The sequence below is a fragment of the Helianthus annuus genome, chromosome 16 (genome assembly GCF_002127325.2).
Source record: "Helianthus annuus cultivar XRQ/B chromosome 16, HanXRQr2.0-SUNRISE, whole genome shotgun sequence".
Taxonomy (NCBI): domain Eukaryota; kingdom Viridiplantae; phylum Streptophyta; class Magnoliopsida; order Asterales; family Asteraceae; genus Helianthus; species Helianthus annuus.
The window spans coordinates 171,105,247-171,123,063 of record NC_035448.2 but is presented as its reverse complement, the minus strand read 5'-3'; the positions used below and the strand labels follow the sequence as shown (position 1 = coordinate 171,123,063).

The window sequence follows — 17,817 nt, the reverse complement described above, 5'->3', positions numbered from 1 at the left end:
TTACTTAAAGTAAAGACAATGTCGCTTGACACCATCTTATTTGAAACCGACATTGTATTTTAAAAGTATATAAATATGATAGTTAAGTTCGCATGTCTAATTTTATAATCTCAAGATTTTAATGGTAAATTTTTTATAATTTTATAATTAGTTCATCAGAGTCGGCCCTGAGAATTCATGTACCTTGTTCGAACTCGAAAAAACGTGACCTTAGGTCTTAACTAAATAAAAAATTTAAACTAGCTTTTCATACAACTTTGAACCGTTGACAAAAACATAGCATTCGATAAACAATGCAATTAACAAAATACAAAATATAGTATTCGAATGAATGACATACCGTAAAAACTAATAAGCTAATAGCTAACCAATGATTCATGACACTCTCCTTGCATTCTTGATAGCAAATTGGTGAATCAACTCTTCACAGTTTATATCATCTAAGACTTCGTTCTCGATAGCAATCATCGCCAACCCACTAAGTCTTTCTTGGGACATTGAAGATCGTAGGTAAGATTTCAATAACTTCAACTTCGAAAATCTTTTTTCTGCAGATGTCACAGTGACTGGAATAGTCAACAATATTCTATATGCAATGCATGCTTCTGGGGAATAACCGTCTTCTTTCATATACTCCAAAACATCTCCAAAACATCTACGGGACTGCTAAACTTATTGGTTAGTGAGTCACGAAATAAATTAAGCTCTGTATAAAGTGCCTCGCCATCAATATCCGATTTTTCTTTAAACCTGAGTGCATTTTCAAGACGATGACAAGACGACTTAAGATCTTCATAATATTCACCTGGTTTAACACTTCATACAATATTCACCCGGTTTAACACTTCATACCAATGAATGAATGAATGATGATCGAATCGAAGGCCTGCAAGTGCGACGTTTCTGTTCCTCAGTTCCTTCGACGTTTCTGTTCCTGTATTGCCGCCCAGAATTCTTTTTTTTAATTAGTTTTTAGAAAATATTTGGGTATCGGGCTCACTAACCTAGTGGGCTAAATAGTTTAAACAATATGATTTTTTTAAGTGGGCGTGTAAATATTTTTTTGGTTATACCCTATTAAAAATTTTTTTTACATATATAATATCGGATTTTTTAAAAAAAATTACGTGCCCTACGAAATCACGAGCCCTGTTCGGTTGTCCTCCCACCCTCCTTCAGGGCCGGCTCTGTACTTCATTACCTTTATTTTTATATATTTTTATGTGATTTTTTTAAGACTTGAGTTTACGTATAAGGCAAATGATATAAAAAAAACAACACACTTTCTATTTTTTTCATAAAAGTCCCTCCACTTTTTTTTGCATTTAAAAAAACAAACCTACTTTCTTTTTATTTTATAAAAGTCCCTTAACATTTTTTAAGATAAAAGTCCCTCCAAATGTCTAATGCGAACAAAAATATGAATATTTTTTAACTTGTTAATACCACATTAGAAAAGAATTGATAAGAATAAATGTTTATATATGATATATGACAAACCAAACTTTCTTTAACGTTTGTCTTTTTTTCCCTTTTAAATTCAATAAACTGATATCAATAATTTCTATTCTGAAAACAATAAAATAAAAATACACGAGCGTGGATGACATAACTAGAAAACATATAAAATGGTAATTTTAAAATCGTTAAAAAGTTATAAACAACTTTTTTTTGCAAGTGTGGATAACATAACTAGAAAACATATAAAATGGTAATTTTAAAATCGTTAAAAAGTTATAAACAAAATTTTTTTGCAAGTATAATATAATTTGTCAAAAATGTTTTCTTAATTTATTTTATCATAATTAAGAGAATTTTTTTTTTTTTGTTGAAATTTAACATTCTAAGGGACTTGTGTAATAAAAGACTAGAAAGTATGTTGCTTTTTTATGTACAAATAGTTGTTAAGGAAATTTTATGAGACAAAAAAAAGTATATTGGATTTTTATGAACAAAAAAGAGTCGAGGGACTTTTATGAGACAAAAAAAGAAAATATGTTTGATTTTTTGTGCAAAAAAATGGAGGAATTTTTATGAGAAAAAACATAAAATATGTTGGTTTTTTATGGTATTTGCCCTTGTCTATATATACAAAGTTGTGAATATAAGTTAGAAATTGTATTGTATTATTAACGTCACTTCTTTGCAGGGGTGTGCAATAACTAAACCGAACCGAAAACTGACAAAACTGTTAGTGCATATTATATATGTCCGTCACTGTGCAAATAGACTAGATAGAGCGTGTGTTGAATATTGTATAGTTGAGATACGAACACATGACTTTGGAGAGGACGAGAGAGGTTAGTACAGATGTAACACATTCGTACAGATGTAAGCTTATCCGTGCAAAGGAAGTTCATTCGCACGGATGTAGCTACATCCCCACGGACAAGCACATACGCACGAAAGTACTCGTCCGTCCCAATCTCACATGTATATATAGTGTCGTGTGTTCGTTAGTTGTTAAGTTTTGGAAGTTTGGCTGGAGAGATTCTTGATGCTCTCTCTAGTTGGTTAACGATGTATGTTCTTTCAGTATTAATGGAAACTTTCTACCTATGACTATTCTTACGAGACTTCTACCAAATTAGCTTTATTCTGCCCAAACTTCCGTCTAAACCCACCGGATCCAGAACTCTGAGAAACCGAACCAAAATTAACCGAAACCTAATTAACCGAAAGTTGCTTATTGGTTATTTTTTACCATCGACTAACCGAACCGAACCATTTATATTTTCATACATTTCTAGTTTTTATACCTCCACTTCATGTTTTATACTTTCATTTCATGTATTTATACATCCATTTCGTTTATTTATACTTCTCTTTTATGTATTTATACCTCCATTTATTTATTTATACATCCATTTTATGTATTTATACATCTATATTATGTATTTATACCTCCATTACATGTATTTTTAAGCAAAAATTTTAGCCCTTGTTTGATTTGGGTATTAACTGAAATTAACCAAAACGAACCGAAAACCGACAAATTAACCGAACCGATTAACTGATGACTTTGGTTACAGATACAGTTAATGCTAATAACCCAACCAAACCATGCACACCATACTTTTTTGTTGAAAAATTCATACGCTTGCTCCAAAACTCCAATTGCTCCTACAAAAAGCCACTGAATCATGCAAAAACTGTCTCCTAAAAGGAGTTGCATCATAAACAGGATTTCCACATAAATAGTCACAGACTAGATGTTCATTAGTTGTCTCACGATCCCCCATTCAAGTCGTGGTCATCTTGTCACGGTTGCGAATTAGAACTACTTTTGACGATATTACTTAAAAAATCGATTGATAATTTGCATGTCTTCGTGAAAAACTCGTATTCCTTTAAACTCGACGATATTACTTTAAACGAGGATGGTAAAGCCATATTAAAAATAGTTTAGAGTAGGGTAGAAAAATTGGAGAGTAGAAATTTAGAATATTTTACAAATATTAGAGAATATAATGAAGTGTGTGTAGTGTTTGAATTTTTATTTGAATGAAATATTTAAATAGGTATAAAAATGATTTCTTTTTATAATTCCAACGGGTTGCGGGATTCCCCATGCAAGTCCAATAGCCATATTCCCACTCACGTCCGTAGGTGGCCTAAAGCCCTTGCCTCGTGCCCCCTTTCACGCTCAGGTGTCATGGTGTTTTAGGGTGACACCATGGCTACGTGACCCTTTCCACGCCCCACCTGCGTCCCGTAACACATAGCTTATAACCAAAAAACCTAGGAATTAGTATTGAAAGTGGGGATGAGCTTGGTACCATACCGTACCAATCCTGAAAATCACGGAAATTGGGTACAATGTGGAATGGTACCAATACAATACAATATTTGAAAGTAAAAATCTAGTAAAGTGTGATACTGAACCGAAAGTATCAATTCTAAAAACACCAAGAAATAAGTACCGAAAATGATACGGTACTGGTTCAGTTTCGGTATTTGATTCGTTTTGCTCAACCCTAGTTGAAAGGAAAATTAAAGTTCACGTAGTATTGATGTGATTCAAACCTTTAACCAGTAGGTCCCGTACAATATTAAAGTTTTAAACCCAACACCCCACCCCCCTTCACACCAAGTGTCCCACACCCACACACCTCCGATCTTCTCACGCTCCCTCCCCCATTGTTGAGAAACAAAACCACCATGAGAATACGAAAGAATGCTAAAACCTCTGCATTTCTCCACACCACTTCAAACAATAATAATAATAATCTTCACGAAACCACACTCTGTCTACTCAACCAGTCTCCTTGGGATATCATCACTTTCCCAGCATCCACACATTCTTCTTCCTCCACTTCAATTCATCTGGTAATAATCTCTCCTTCAAATCTATCCATTTCTACATCTCTTCCGTCTTCAACTGCTACAATGTTACATCTTTATTTCTATTCTACCTGCTAGGGTTCATATTTAAACTTTAAACCCCATTATTTAGGGTTATTATTCGCCTCCAAAAACCCTAAATTTTTGCCATTTTCGATCTCGATAATTTGAATTCTACATTTTTTTCATATCCTGTTATTCTGCGTTTTGCTTTTTGTATCAGTTTGTTTGAATATATTGTTTGTTTATTGCTCTTCAGTTTGATGATTTTGTGACTCGTTACAATGTCAATGCTGCTGCAAATTGGACTGATTCCGACAAACCTGTTATTCAGAGGTAACGGCTTATTATATCCATTTCAAATCGATACATTTTTCTATGAATACTAGCTAGGGTTTACTTCCTACATGTTCGATTGTGCTCAATCAAAAGTGTTCATACTTCATAATGTATAATATTGTGTGATGGATCTTATATATCTAGCTAGCTATATAGATACAGATTGTGAACAAAGTTTGATTTAATTACAGTGTTGCTTCAACGAAGAACTCGAATGAATGCAAATACGATATTATCAATGAAAATGTTGATAAGAAAACTAGGAATTATGAATCGTATGAGAAGGAGGAGGATAAATTAGGGTTTATGAAAGGATGTGTGAAACAGGAAGATAGTTTTGTTGATATCCAAAACGACGCCGTTTGTGCGGATAAGAAAAAGGCCCAAACAGTCCCCAAGTCGTGTAGTAGCAAGAAACGGGCCGTTAATACATCAAAACAGAATGAGTTTTATTATTATTCTGGGTTTGGTCCATCATGGGGTAAGAAAAGAGGATGTACAACTTTTAATGCGTGTGGTACTAATGTTACCACAAGTAGTAATGATGGTGATATGGATGTGGATGAGGGTGAGAAACGGGTGGGGCCTGACACGACCACGATGAAAACGGTGTGGTCGTGTCAGGTGGTTCCTGGAGAGGAAGATTTTGATTATGTCGAGCAAGAGAACGATAAAGATAAAGATAAAGAGAAAACCGTGAAGAAAAGAGGGAGGAAGCCGATTAAGGCCCGATCGTTGAAGTCGTTGATGTGACGATTTGTACTCGTGTTAGTGTTGGTTTGTGGAATGTTGCTATTTGTAGGAGGGTTTAGTTTGGAAGATGTTTTGTTATGAGTTGTTGTTTCTATTTAAACCTTGTTTTTGTTTGTAATATCTTCCATGTTTGGTCTGTTTCCTACGATAGAGATGGTGATGGATGTCGTGTTCATTTATGGTAAACAATCTCAACATACCCCTTTTGAAACATGATTTTCCTGTTGTAATAAGATAATACTAAAAATTATATCAACTTATAACATGTCTACTTCGTCTTAATGTTGTATTAAATAATCTCAACATAAATATGAAGTTTCGATTCCTAAATAAGGTTGATATTTTACTAACTAAAAAGTTAACTTTTTTTTTGTTCGTTTGTGAACAAAATTAAAAATATTCTAAGTCAACGGTATATTAAAATGTCAACTTTACACTTCAGTAACAAAAATATTAGTTTTGCATTAGTTGTAACTTTAACTTGAAGTATAACAAAGATTTGGGAATTTGGGAACAAAGTTCCACATGAACCAACTCGATCAGTATAAAGCAATGTTGGAGAATTCGCTAGTCGGCCGGTGAGATGAGGGCTAGCGACTACTCGGGATTAATTGGACTGGTTTTTTTTATATGTAATTTTTAGTTTTATGTATACAGATACACATTTTTATAGGTAAATATTTTAAGTAGACATGTTTTAACTCTTTCTCAACTCATTTTTTTAAGTATACAAGATTAATTGTTGGAATTCACATGGTTTGGTTGGAAACCGGCTAATTTACAGGTTTTGGCCGGAATATACAGGTTTTATTTTGCCAGAATCTGGCCGGAATCATCGATTTTTGGCCGGCCGACTAGGTCCGACTAGCGATTAATCGCCGACTAGTCGTGATTTTTACAACACTGGTATAAACCAACTTCATTGGTAGGCCGAAAATCTGAATTCGTCTTCAAATGATTAGCATGTTTTCTCCAACTTCATTAGCTATTGTAATTTTATTAATTTTTGGACTTCATGAAACAACAGTTATCATTTGAAGTTTTGAACTACAATAGAAAAATACTTTTGATTGTTAATTGTTTTTGTTGTTAAGACGGTGTTTGAATTGACTCATCTTTTCACATTATTAAAATCTTGAAAACATGTTAAACATATTTATCTAGAGAAATGGCTAAGCTTGAGATTTTCGACCGGGGGTCAGAAGTCACCGGATGACCTAAAATTTTCTAAAAAACTGGGGGGTCGAAACGTATATACCCAAAAATCTCTATACGAAAACTACATACTCTCCACGACTGAGCGAAAAATTCGGGGGGTCGGCCACCCCTCCCGCCCCTTAAAAGCTTCACCCATGATCTAGACTAACGAGTTCACAAATTTAAACTTAATCATCAAGCCATATGTTATAATAAAACTCATAAATTTAAACCTAGTAGTGACTATGCAGTAAGTCATATGCTATAAAACGGAATAAAACAGTTGAATGTGGTACTATTAGTTGTGGTTGTTAACGTATTATTTGGTTCCATGCAAAATGCGTGTTTCCTTAAATTATGCTTTTAAAGTCAAGTATGAGTGGTTATTTTCAATGGATATTTATACCTAGAAACTATTAAGAAAAAATCATGGGTTTTGTTACAGAAAACGTTTTGTTACAGAAAACGTTTTGTATAGATCATATACCTTGTCCCACTATTTGTCTATTTGGTAAAACACATATAGAATGTGTTTAACCTCATTATAGCCAAATAATCAATAAATGTTTTGTAAACCATGAAAAAAATTCATCGAATCTATTATGCAATCATAACAAAGGAAAACTAGTAAAAATAACCTCAAAAGACCTTTATTTAATTTGATATGACATTACTACATTTGCATTTAATGATATATATGAAAGTATGAAACAGAAAAATATATATGAAAGTATGAAACAGAAAAAAATAATACACATTTTATACTACTTTTTACCCTATAAATGCACATTTAAAATACATTTTTTTTACACTTCTAACATTTCTCTTCTACTTACACTTTTGAAAAATCATTCAAATGGAGGGCACATAAAAAAACACGTGAACCAACTTAGATGTTGAGGAGGATGAAGTGGAAGAAGTTGAAGTAGAAGAAGAAAAGGAACAACCCGAAGAAGAAAACGACAACATCTCCGTCAAATCTAGATGAAAATACACAAAACAGGTGAGTCGAAACAATTGGAGTGATGTGGAGGACGTAGCCTTATGCAAAGGCTGGATTCAAATTTCCGAAGACAAAAAAAGATCTGAAATCAACAAAAAAAAAAGTGACTCGTTTTGGTGTTGGGTTCTCAAACATTTTAATGATCTAGTTGTGGAAGCGAATTAACCGTTGACAAAGTCAATTGGAAGTGCTATGATTTAAAATCTTAAACTGAGCACTTCAATTGGTATAATTTTTATATAAGTTGTTACATTTTTATTATTTATACTAGTTTATAGACCGCGTATTACACGGATTATATATACATACACATATTTAAATACATCAAAGAACTGAAATTACATTTTTACATATGATAGTGGAAACGACCAATTAGAGTCGTATTTTGTCGAAAATATTCAACTGTGTAACATGTTTCATTTTAAAAAAAAGGCAAAAAAGTGAAATGATCAAATGTGTCAAAAGTATTTGTATGCTTAAAATGTTCTTAATCGTTTTCTTAAAAGGAAATCTTATATCATACTTTTGATAATATGTTTTCGCTACTCATAAATAATACATCAAACACTACAAAATATATATAAAAAATAGAATGCACAAAAGGAGTTGAAACGTTGGCCTAACATGACTCAAAATTCTTTTGACCCATAAAAAATACCTGTTTGAAATGAACCCTTTATAACCTGAAAAAGAAGGATAAATAAGATTTAAACATTTCTCATTAAAAAAATAAACAAAATCCTATTACAAATATATGATTGACCTGAGTAGTTCATAATATTCACCTTAAGCATAAATTATTGTGAAATACAAGAATAAATTGGAAACCACTACTAACATGTGACATATGAAAATTATAGATCATATGAAAAAAAAAACTTAAGCATAATTATTCATTTAAAAAGTATTAAAATCATAGGTTTTAAAATTATAGATAATTGCCTTTAAAATAGGGTTGAAGTATTATTTTAATAAAATCTTTAAGTATTTTTTTAGTTATTAATTAATCTTGAATTTTAATTAATATTAATAGCATAATATTATTAATAATCATTAATTAGAATTAGATATTAATTAAATTATATTATTAATGATTTAAAGAAAAAAAATTACATGTGGCATTACTTTGAATTTTGAATAACAAATGTCATATGGCATTAATTGGAGGCTTTTATTAGAATTAGATTTTAAGCTGTTACTTCATTATCTATTCTTATGTTCCCATTAAAGTCAACTCTAAAATGGGAGGATCTTGACCGTTTAAACTCCTTAATTTTTAATCTGAGCCGTTTAAATTCTTAAATACTTCCAGAAGCAGCAGTTGAGGGAAGTTATACAGTCACGTACGCTCTTGCGGTTTCAATACGAGCGCATATCAAGGAGCAGTTATCAACAATTCCAAGTTTAAATCCTACAAATCCCCACGTCTATTTTAGAACCAACTCCCATCATTGTCATCTGATTATCGGTTTGGAGCACTAATGTTTTAGATTTGTAGTTCTTCGATCATCGGTTAATTTAGGTCTTGGTATGGAAAACGCATACAACCTGCTGCTCTATAGGCCACACCATTGCTGCAAGAAATTGATTTTTGATAAATTAGTTTGCCTACTCTTCTTCTAAACCTAAGTATGTCTGCTCGATCTGTTTTTTTTTATCAATTGATCTTTGTTTTGTTCAATATATACATTTTCATCATGTTTCTTCCTCGATTTCACTAGGTTCTTTGTTTTATGGATTCTTGACTTAGGAACAATCGGTTTGACCAGTTTTATGGAGTTTATCGGTTTCCCCAAATTCACAATGTCAACGACGCTCTCGCTGGTGTCGGAGACAATGAGAAGCACTTCAGATCTTGAATGTGGTATTTGTTCTCCTTGATTACACAATATCATTTTTTATATTTCTATTAGTTTCACAAAATCTCTTCTAGACATGTCATCAGTTTCATATCTTGCATGATCTATCACACAATAGCATTTAGAGATGACAACTAAAACTTGAGCTAGATACTGTTAGTCTTATCTTCCCCTAATGGGCCAGGATAGATTATGTTTTAGTTTTAGTTTTAGTTTTGACTCTGATCATTTTTTAAGCTAGAAATGTTTAATGTTCGATGAAATGCTTAAGAGAGAATTGTTGTGACTAACGGGTGAAATTTTCTATATTAGTATTTGTATTTTCTAATCTTAAGAAGGAAATTTAACATTCAGTCATCAAGGGCTTTGTTAAAGTCTGAGGCGCTACTCTTGCACCTAATGATGGATATTTCATTGTATATTGTTTGCCGCTTGACATTTTGGAAATTCGGTAGATTGATCACTTAATGTTTATGTTGTAAAGGAGTTGCTTTCTTGATCCATCTGTCATTGTTATTTGTGGATTAAAGGAATCAAGTTGGAAGAGAGGTGTAAAGAAGAGGCAATTCAAGAATTCAAACGATAATTTCTTGAAATAATTGGGAACTCATGGGAGTCTTGGTAGCAAAAGACACTTCACAAACAACCCGGACGATCCTACCTCTTGGTTATTGTATTGTTTATCTTACCCATATTTTGTATAAAAGTGGCAAGATGGGTGGGTTGGGTAACATGTCAAAATAGGCTTTGGGTCAACACAAGTATAATTTCTATAATTCGGGCTGTGTCAGTGAACCAATAACACATTTTTGTCCTTTTTATCGAATTTTGTAAATATTTAATGTATTAAATATGAAGTTCTTTAATCTTTAATAATTTTAAGTTGGAGATAAATATAACCTAAATCGACCCATATTAGGTAAACAGGTCAAAATTGTCACCACTACCTTCCTTAAGTCAAATTTCATTAGTTTCTCTTAATGCATTGGATGTTTGATTTTGCAGGATTATGGTATCGGCGAAGATTCAATTCTGAAGAACAAAATTAAAGGTGTTAAATTGCTCCGCATTGGCAGAGTTGATGAAATTTTTTAACGTGGTGGTAGTTGTGTTTTGACTGATTATATTATTCTGTTTTTTTTTTTTCAAATTGCAGATGGTAATGGACATTAAGTGGTGGTAGTTGTGTGCTTTCATATAGACAACGCCAATGTTTGTGTTGTTGCTCAACAAAGCGGAGGACGAGTTCAGATTGCGGATAACCGGCGGATTAGTCATCCATTGTGATTTGAATCTCTTCAAGAGATTGTTCAAGGCACTGGAGGACATTAAAGTCTACACCTTTCTTTTGCGAGATCGTTTACAGGTTCGTATCTCGGTCTATATTATCAAAATTGGGCATAGGTTTAGGGTTATTTAAAAAAAAAATCATGGTAATCTATGAATTTCTAAACAATTGAGTTTTATGGATACATGGTAATCTATAAATTTTTAACTTTTCACAGAATGTGGTGATTGATTTGCTTACATCCTGAATGTAGACAATTAATTTTTGTAAAAATTATGGTATGTGTTCTAATTTTCCTACCTCTCACACAAACATGAATAGAAATGATGTGTTTTTGTCCTAAAGAAATTAATTTGAATATTCAATTATTCATTTACTCTGCAGGCATGTGAGAAACCTTTTCCCGAGTTGTAGGGGCAACACAATCAGCCACCATCTTTGTCGGAGTGGAGGTTTAAGAACCAACCGAATCACTTGTGGGCTGAGGTTTTGAGGGCTATTCATGGTAGTCAAGACGGGTCAGATGTGGTGCCTTTAAACAAGAATATTGCTGGCTTCTGGAAAGAATTATGTTGGTTGAGAAGGTCATCTTGAAGTTGGGTATCACGGATGTTGTCTCGCTGGGTATTAGAAGAGTTGAAGGCAGTGGAGATCTTTTTTCAGTTGCAAATTTTCGGGATGGTGTAGCTGAAGGGATAGGTGCCAAAGTGGAGATGGGGAAAGGTTGCTGGGTAACCAGATTCTATAAAAATTCCATGAGCATAGAGAATTAGTTTGCCACGATAGTTGACATAGTTTGACATCTACAATTTGGTAAACCCGCTCTATAATGTTATTCACTTTGCTTATCATCTCTCACAATACAATCCACAAAATATTTCGAACATTAACCACCTAGTGAAAGTCTTTAAGAGTTTACAAACTATTACCACGCAATCTAATACCGATTCATCCATTGAGCAATGTTACTAACTCCATGATTAACCCATTCTAATTGGCTCAATTTTCAACCCGGTCCAATCAATTTGGTTTAAATTCATTACTTTTAAGTTAGATCACTTCTTTTTTAGAACTCTCATGTAGCAATTTTTTATGTTAGTAAAATATAGTACGCATGGTTTAAATATTTTGTTTGTGTTCATTCGCCAGTTAAATCTGAGCTGCAACGAAGTGGTTGATAAATCAAAGAAAAATTGTTCTCGTGGCTTAAAGAATAGATCCCATATGGCAAATGTGGAGTGGTCGAGATGGCGAGACTTTAATGTTCGTGATATTGTTGTGTAATGTTGTTTTTTTTTTCTTTGGGACTTCCAGCTTCTGGTTGGCCCCGTTGTCTCTATTTTATGTTGTTTGATGAATAAAATAGTTTGTAGTTCACAAAAAAAAAAAAAAAGATTTCGGTAAACCTTTTAAGTACGCTGTCAATTAGTTACCAAGTTATTGATAAGTTAATTATTGTTTTATTGTTAACATTCGTTTTTTATTTATTATTATTTTCTTTTAGCTTAAAGAGTTGTGCTTCTATTTGACACATTATCTGTATTAGTTATTGTTTTCTTCTTTCTAATGTCTTCTGATAAATGCAGCCAGTTATGTCTACACACGAGGTGGATATTTTGATGCCAAAATTCCTACCAAATCGGCTGATGCACGTGTAGCAGATGAATATCATTTGAGACTAAGGCCTAGGAGATCAAAATGTAAGTCAAAACAATATACTTCATAGAGACCATGTGTGTTTCATGAAACTTTAACATATTATAGTTGTTATTTAGCTTACATCATTGTTTCTTGGCATTGTGTTGCCACTTTTTTTTTTATTTTTTTTTTATGTTTTAGTAGTCAATGACTAATTTAAAGACACTAATCAATTTGAATTATTGGAATTACTTACAAACTCGCTTTGCTATGTTATCAAGACATAATATATATCTAACATGTACCTGTTTCATACAAAGTGTACTCTTACATAGAAAGTGTTCCATTTTTTCATGTTTTTGTTAGTTTCAATTCAGTGCTGAAAGATGAACAGATGGCAATAACTTATGCCTTTCTTTCTTTTCTGTTCTTGGTGCAACACATGCTTTGCAGCCTTTGCGGCATTGTTGGATATATATTCGAAAAAATGAAGTGAAATAAGTTTGATTCATCTTATAGAGGTTTTTTATTTTTCTAAATGATTTATTTAGGGCTGTATCCGCTAATATAGTTTTTTTTTTGTATATGCAGTGATCCATCTAAAAGATTCTTTTGTTATGCTCACGACGCTACAACACTCAATTCTTCCGCGTGGCATCTTTCCGTTGGACTACTACAGTACTCCTGTTGCTTTTATTCTTCATCGTACAATTGTCAAACACAAAACCAATGTTGAGGAATATATAGTTTTGTTACTTTTGTCCAAAAATCTCAAAATTGTCGCAAATATTTAGCATGTCAATTATGATCGCAAAGTTTACGATATTTAAATAACGATTTTTCTGAATAGAATTGAGTTATGAGTTATCCGATTTTATGCACTTTTTTTAACAACATACTAACCTACCCCTAAATACGGAGTGGTCTACGACTTTTGTTGAAGGCACGGTATGAGATTGGGTAAAAGATTTAGTAGTGAAAGTTGCAGTGAGGTTGGGAGGGGCCAAGAGAAAGAGCTATGATCTGATGAAGATGTGGATGCAAAGATTAAAACAGATGTTTTGTTTTAAATAAAACGGAAAAAAGACTTCTGTCATTGTGACATTAAAATGCCCGTCCGGCCCGTCCACCGGACGGGTATAAAACTAGTTAGTTTCATATACTTGAACCGCACTTGTCAATTTTACTATAACTAGTTGGATTCTCTCGCGCTTTGCGGCTGGATCTTGGTTTGTATCAGTTTGGTTTAGTTCATTACGGTACCGGTATAGTACTGACATTCGATGTAGCAACAAAATGGGAAAACCTAAATTACATAGCCGTGATATGCCCAATACAATATCGACATGTTTTTACACCGAGCGAAACCATAAAAGTAATATTGGTGAGTTCCGATAATACCGATACCGGTACCTAAGTTAGCATGGATTTGATTCGAATCGAAACACAAATGTTTCATACGGAATACAAACTGTCACCACCTTAACCCCAAATGAAAAATAAGAGTGATGCTAAAAGCATATATTATCAATTATACGTAAAAAGCTGTAGTATTGTTTGAAATTTTTACCATACTGTTTTAAAAATATATTAAGACAATCTAAGTCATTTAAGAACACATGATAGCGTCTTGGAATATAAGATGCATGTTAACACTTTTTTTGTTTAAAAAGTTGTTGATTTGTCTTTAAAGTTGGTCAATTTTCTAGTTTTTATTAAACTGCAATATAACTTGCATCTTCGTATTAGGCCTTTTTGGCATAAAGCTTTACCCTATTATGTTCTTGTTAAGGATTTTACCTTTTTTTACTTACCTGTCATATCATATGTTAAGTATAGTTAAATCTTCAAGAAATGTATTAAATAGAAATTTAGCCAGGTCCAAGAAATGTATTAAAATAAAAACTATTAGACCACCCGTAGTGGGGCGTGATTTTTAAAAATTTTTCAAAAAAAAACGTCTTATAACGCCCCAGCCGCCATTACACAGGGCGTTACCAGGCGTTATTTTTCAAAAAAAAATGAATGTGGCGTGATTATTAAAACGCCATTTTGCAATTGTTGGAGCTTTGACTTGTGTTGACCAACCAATGAGAAATCACTTTGTTTTTTTGTTTTTTTTTTAAGGATTGAAAGGGGCATTATTCCCACTACGCCAATTTTGCAATAACGGCCCATGCTGGCTGGATTGCCACGTGTCGGATAATGCCCCATGGTGGGGGCATTATATTTCTTAACCACTACACATGGTCTTATGGAAAAGAAAAATAGATAAGGTAAAAAGAAAAACTGATAAAACTTCAAAAGAATTATTGTAGCTATCCACTTCGGAATAGCTCAGTGGTGTTGGTGAGTTTAGATAAAGCTTAGGATAGAAGAGGTCACGGGTTCAATCCCCATGGTGTGCAATGTTAGCCATTCAAAAAAAAAATTATTGTAGCTGATTGTTTACGTGGCACTTGATTTTGTCAGCCACTTTCCCTCCTCGCTAGTCTCTCTCTCTCTCTCTCTCTCTCTCTCTCTCTCTCTCTCTCTCTCTCTCTCTCTCTCTCTCTCTCTCTCTCTCTCTGTTTATCATCTTGATTCTTTTCTTTTCAATGAACACATTCACCTCTCTCCAGAATTCTATTTACCTTTTCTACAGTTTTATTATTCTTTTCAGATCAATCGTCTTCGGCCATAGTAGTCGTAAGTCATGACCTCTGGCGGCGATGGTTGCGACAGAAGAAAAGGCAACATTTCGTTTACAACTCATTTTTCTTTCTTTGCAAATTGCAATTGCATATAACACGTTGGAGACCTGGAGAGAGAAAGAGGGTCGACAATTCCGTACGGGGTCGGAGACCCAAAATCAGTCTTCCAACCCGTCTTCAGATCTGGTTGCATTCCAGTCACCGGTGATAAGGCTGGTTCCGGGAACATGCAGTGACAGATTTAGGGTTCCAACATGATATCCGATCACCTCTTTTTGATTTAACCTTTGTTTCTTGATAAATCGACAGTTGATGATGCATATGGAGACTAGGTTTACGACCACCGGAGCTCCTCTTTGTTTTACCATTTGCAATTTACCGTTTGCAACTTGGTGGTGATCGACCTTGTCATTGTAGCATTACCATTGTAATTTCTGATTTACCGTTTGCAACTTGGTGGCAATCGACCTTGTCATTGTAGCATTACAATTGTAATTTCTGATGTAACAAATGGCAAAGTCGTAATTTTTAGCAAATTGTTAAAACACAAGACTGTCAAGAAAAAAGATGATGACCGACAAATGTAGGTGGCGAAAACCGGGACTGTTCCTAAGAACTTACTCAAATTGTTATATAGTCTAAGGGTGTAGGGTGTGGTTAGACATTTGAAAGTGGTAAACTTTAAAATCAACTAATGAGAGTGTGTGATGCCATTCAATGAAAAGTGTTTAAACTATGCTCAAAAGTGTTGTCAATGGTTAGACACTTCATGAATTGGTAAACTATTTAAAAAAAAAAAAGAAAAATATGTGATTGGTTGAGATGACATGGACCCCACCACACCCCCCCCCTCTGTCTCATTCCCTCCCTCTCCCCGATCGGCAACCTGTTACCGCTTCCAAACCTTCACCAAGCGACAAAACCCATCAGCGTCGGTGTTACCGCGTCATAAACCGGCTTTACCGCCCACTCCGTATAACCTAACATAATATAATGTAAACGTGAAATAGCGAAAAATTGATGTTGGTCTTGCACCTTTTAGGGGTATTTAAATATTTTATTTCAAGTTTATCTATGTTTTTTTTAATTGTTGTAATTGCCTTTTTTTAACTAATGAACATGTTTTCTTATTTTATTGATTTTTTTAACTTAATTTTAATAAATAAAATGCTAGGCTAATGATTCAACTAGAAAGGTGTCACTTCTCTTTTGGTTGAATTTGGTTGAAGTTGACAGAAATGGTGCGGGTACTTATGAGTTAAGCTAGGGGTGCCCTTTTTACCCTAACATGGTTTAAAAAAAAGACAAATTGGATTTAAATAATTCCAATTCACTGTTATTGGCCAATAATAATCCTAACTCATTTAATCACCAATAATAATCCGAACTATTCACTTTTGTTTGTAAAATACTCCCAGTTAAAAAAACACTAACTAGGTTAAAAAATTGCTGATGTGGCTTGCCACGTCACCTGCCACATCAGTTGCCACGTAATCGAAAAATGCCACGTAGACTGCCACATCAGCTGCCATGTCATCGAAAAATGCCACATAGACTGCCACATCAGCTGCCACGTCATCGAAAAATGCCACATCAACTGCCACGTCATATGACACATTAGCTAAAAGGGCCACATCAGCAAATTTTTTAACCTAGTTAGTGTTTTTTTAATTGGGAGTATTTTACAAACAAAAGTGAATAGTTCGGATTTTTATTGGTGATTAAACGAGTTGGGATTATTATTGGCAAATAACAGTGAGTTAGGATTATTTAAATCCAATTTGCCTAAAAAAAATGAACTTCCTTTTTTGAAAATTATCTTTTTTTGTATTTAATTAATCGTTATTATTTGAAACCAGCGAATTTAATTATAAGAATTTGTATAATAAATATACATATATATTTTGAAAAATAATGTAGAATATTTCATCCTTAAAATGGTTAATCAAGTACTTACGAGGTTCTCAAATACTAAATAACTATAAATCTTTACTATAACTAGGGAGAAAGCCCGTGCGATGCACGGCATGCATAATAGTTATTGTTTGTTCGTGGTAAGACGTCTGACATGGCCGGTGCATAACATGTAAGACAATACGCCTACAAAGGGGCGTGCTTAAACTTTATTAAACCATGGACCATAAGTTGTTTCCTTGGCAAAACTTGCCGGCCAAAAACATGAAATAGAAAAAGGAAAAACGCATAAACTCTCGCACGCCTTCCTATCTTATTGGATAACACATAGACCAAACTTTAGCTAACGCATGCCACCGTCATCCCCAATCCCATCACCAGCCAACTGACTGCAGTGAAATAACTTAAAGAAAACTATTAAAAATGGTATAATATGTTTACGTATATATGCATCGAAAAGTAGTACGGGTTTTCATTACTAACACTAAGTGCAGACGGTATACCTTTCATGTGGGTCACTGTCAACTGTTTCTTCTGAATCCGAATCTGCATAAGCAAGCCTGCGAAGGAAAAGCACGAAATATTTATGTAGACGGTTATCCAAAAATAAATATGCACAATTACACGGCGAAACCGTTGACCAAATATACACCGCCCTCTTTGAGTTTGTCAAAGAAATAGTGGGCAATGTTATTCCTTGCGGTGCAATGCATCACACCTCCCTGCGTAAATAAAGGCGTAGATTTTTGTTTCGGAATCAAAAGTAGAAAAGCGCAAGAATGTGGAATA

The 17,817-nt window shown here is 33.7% G+C and overlaps 1 protein-coding gene across 1 annotated transcript; it reads left to right on the top strand.

Moving 5' to 3' along the window:
- The first annotated feature begins 4,067 nt into the window (after window positions 1-4,067).
- Window positions 4,068-5,649, top strand: LOC110917843. The gene is made up of 3 exons (XM_022162280.2): window positions 4,068-4,329; window positions 4,604-4,680; window positions 4,875-5,649. The coding sequence occupies exons 1-3, from the start codon at window positions 4,162-4,164 to the stop codon at window positions 5,434-5,436; spliced, it is 807 nt and encodes a 268-aa protein (XP_022017972.1). The 5' UTR covers window positions 4,068-4,161; the 3' UTR covers window positions 5,437-5,649.
- Window positions 5,650-17,817: the final 12,168 nt, after the last annotated feature.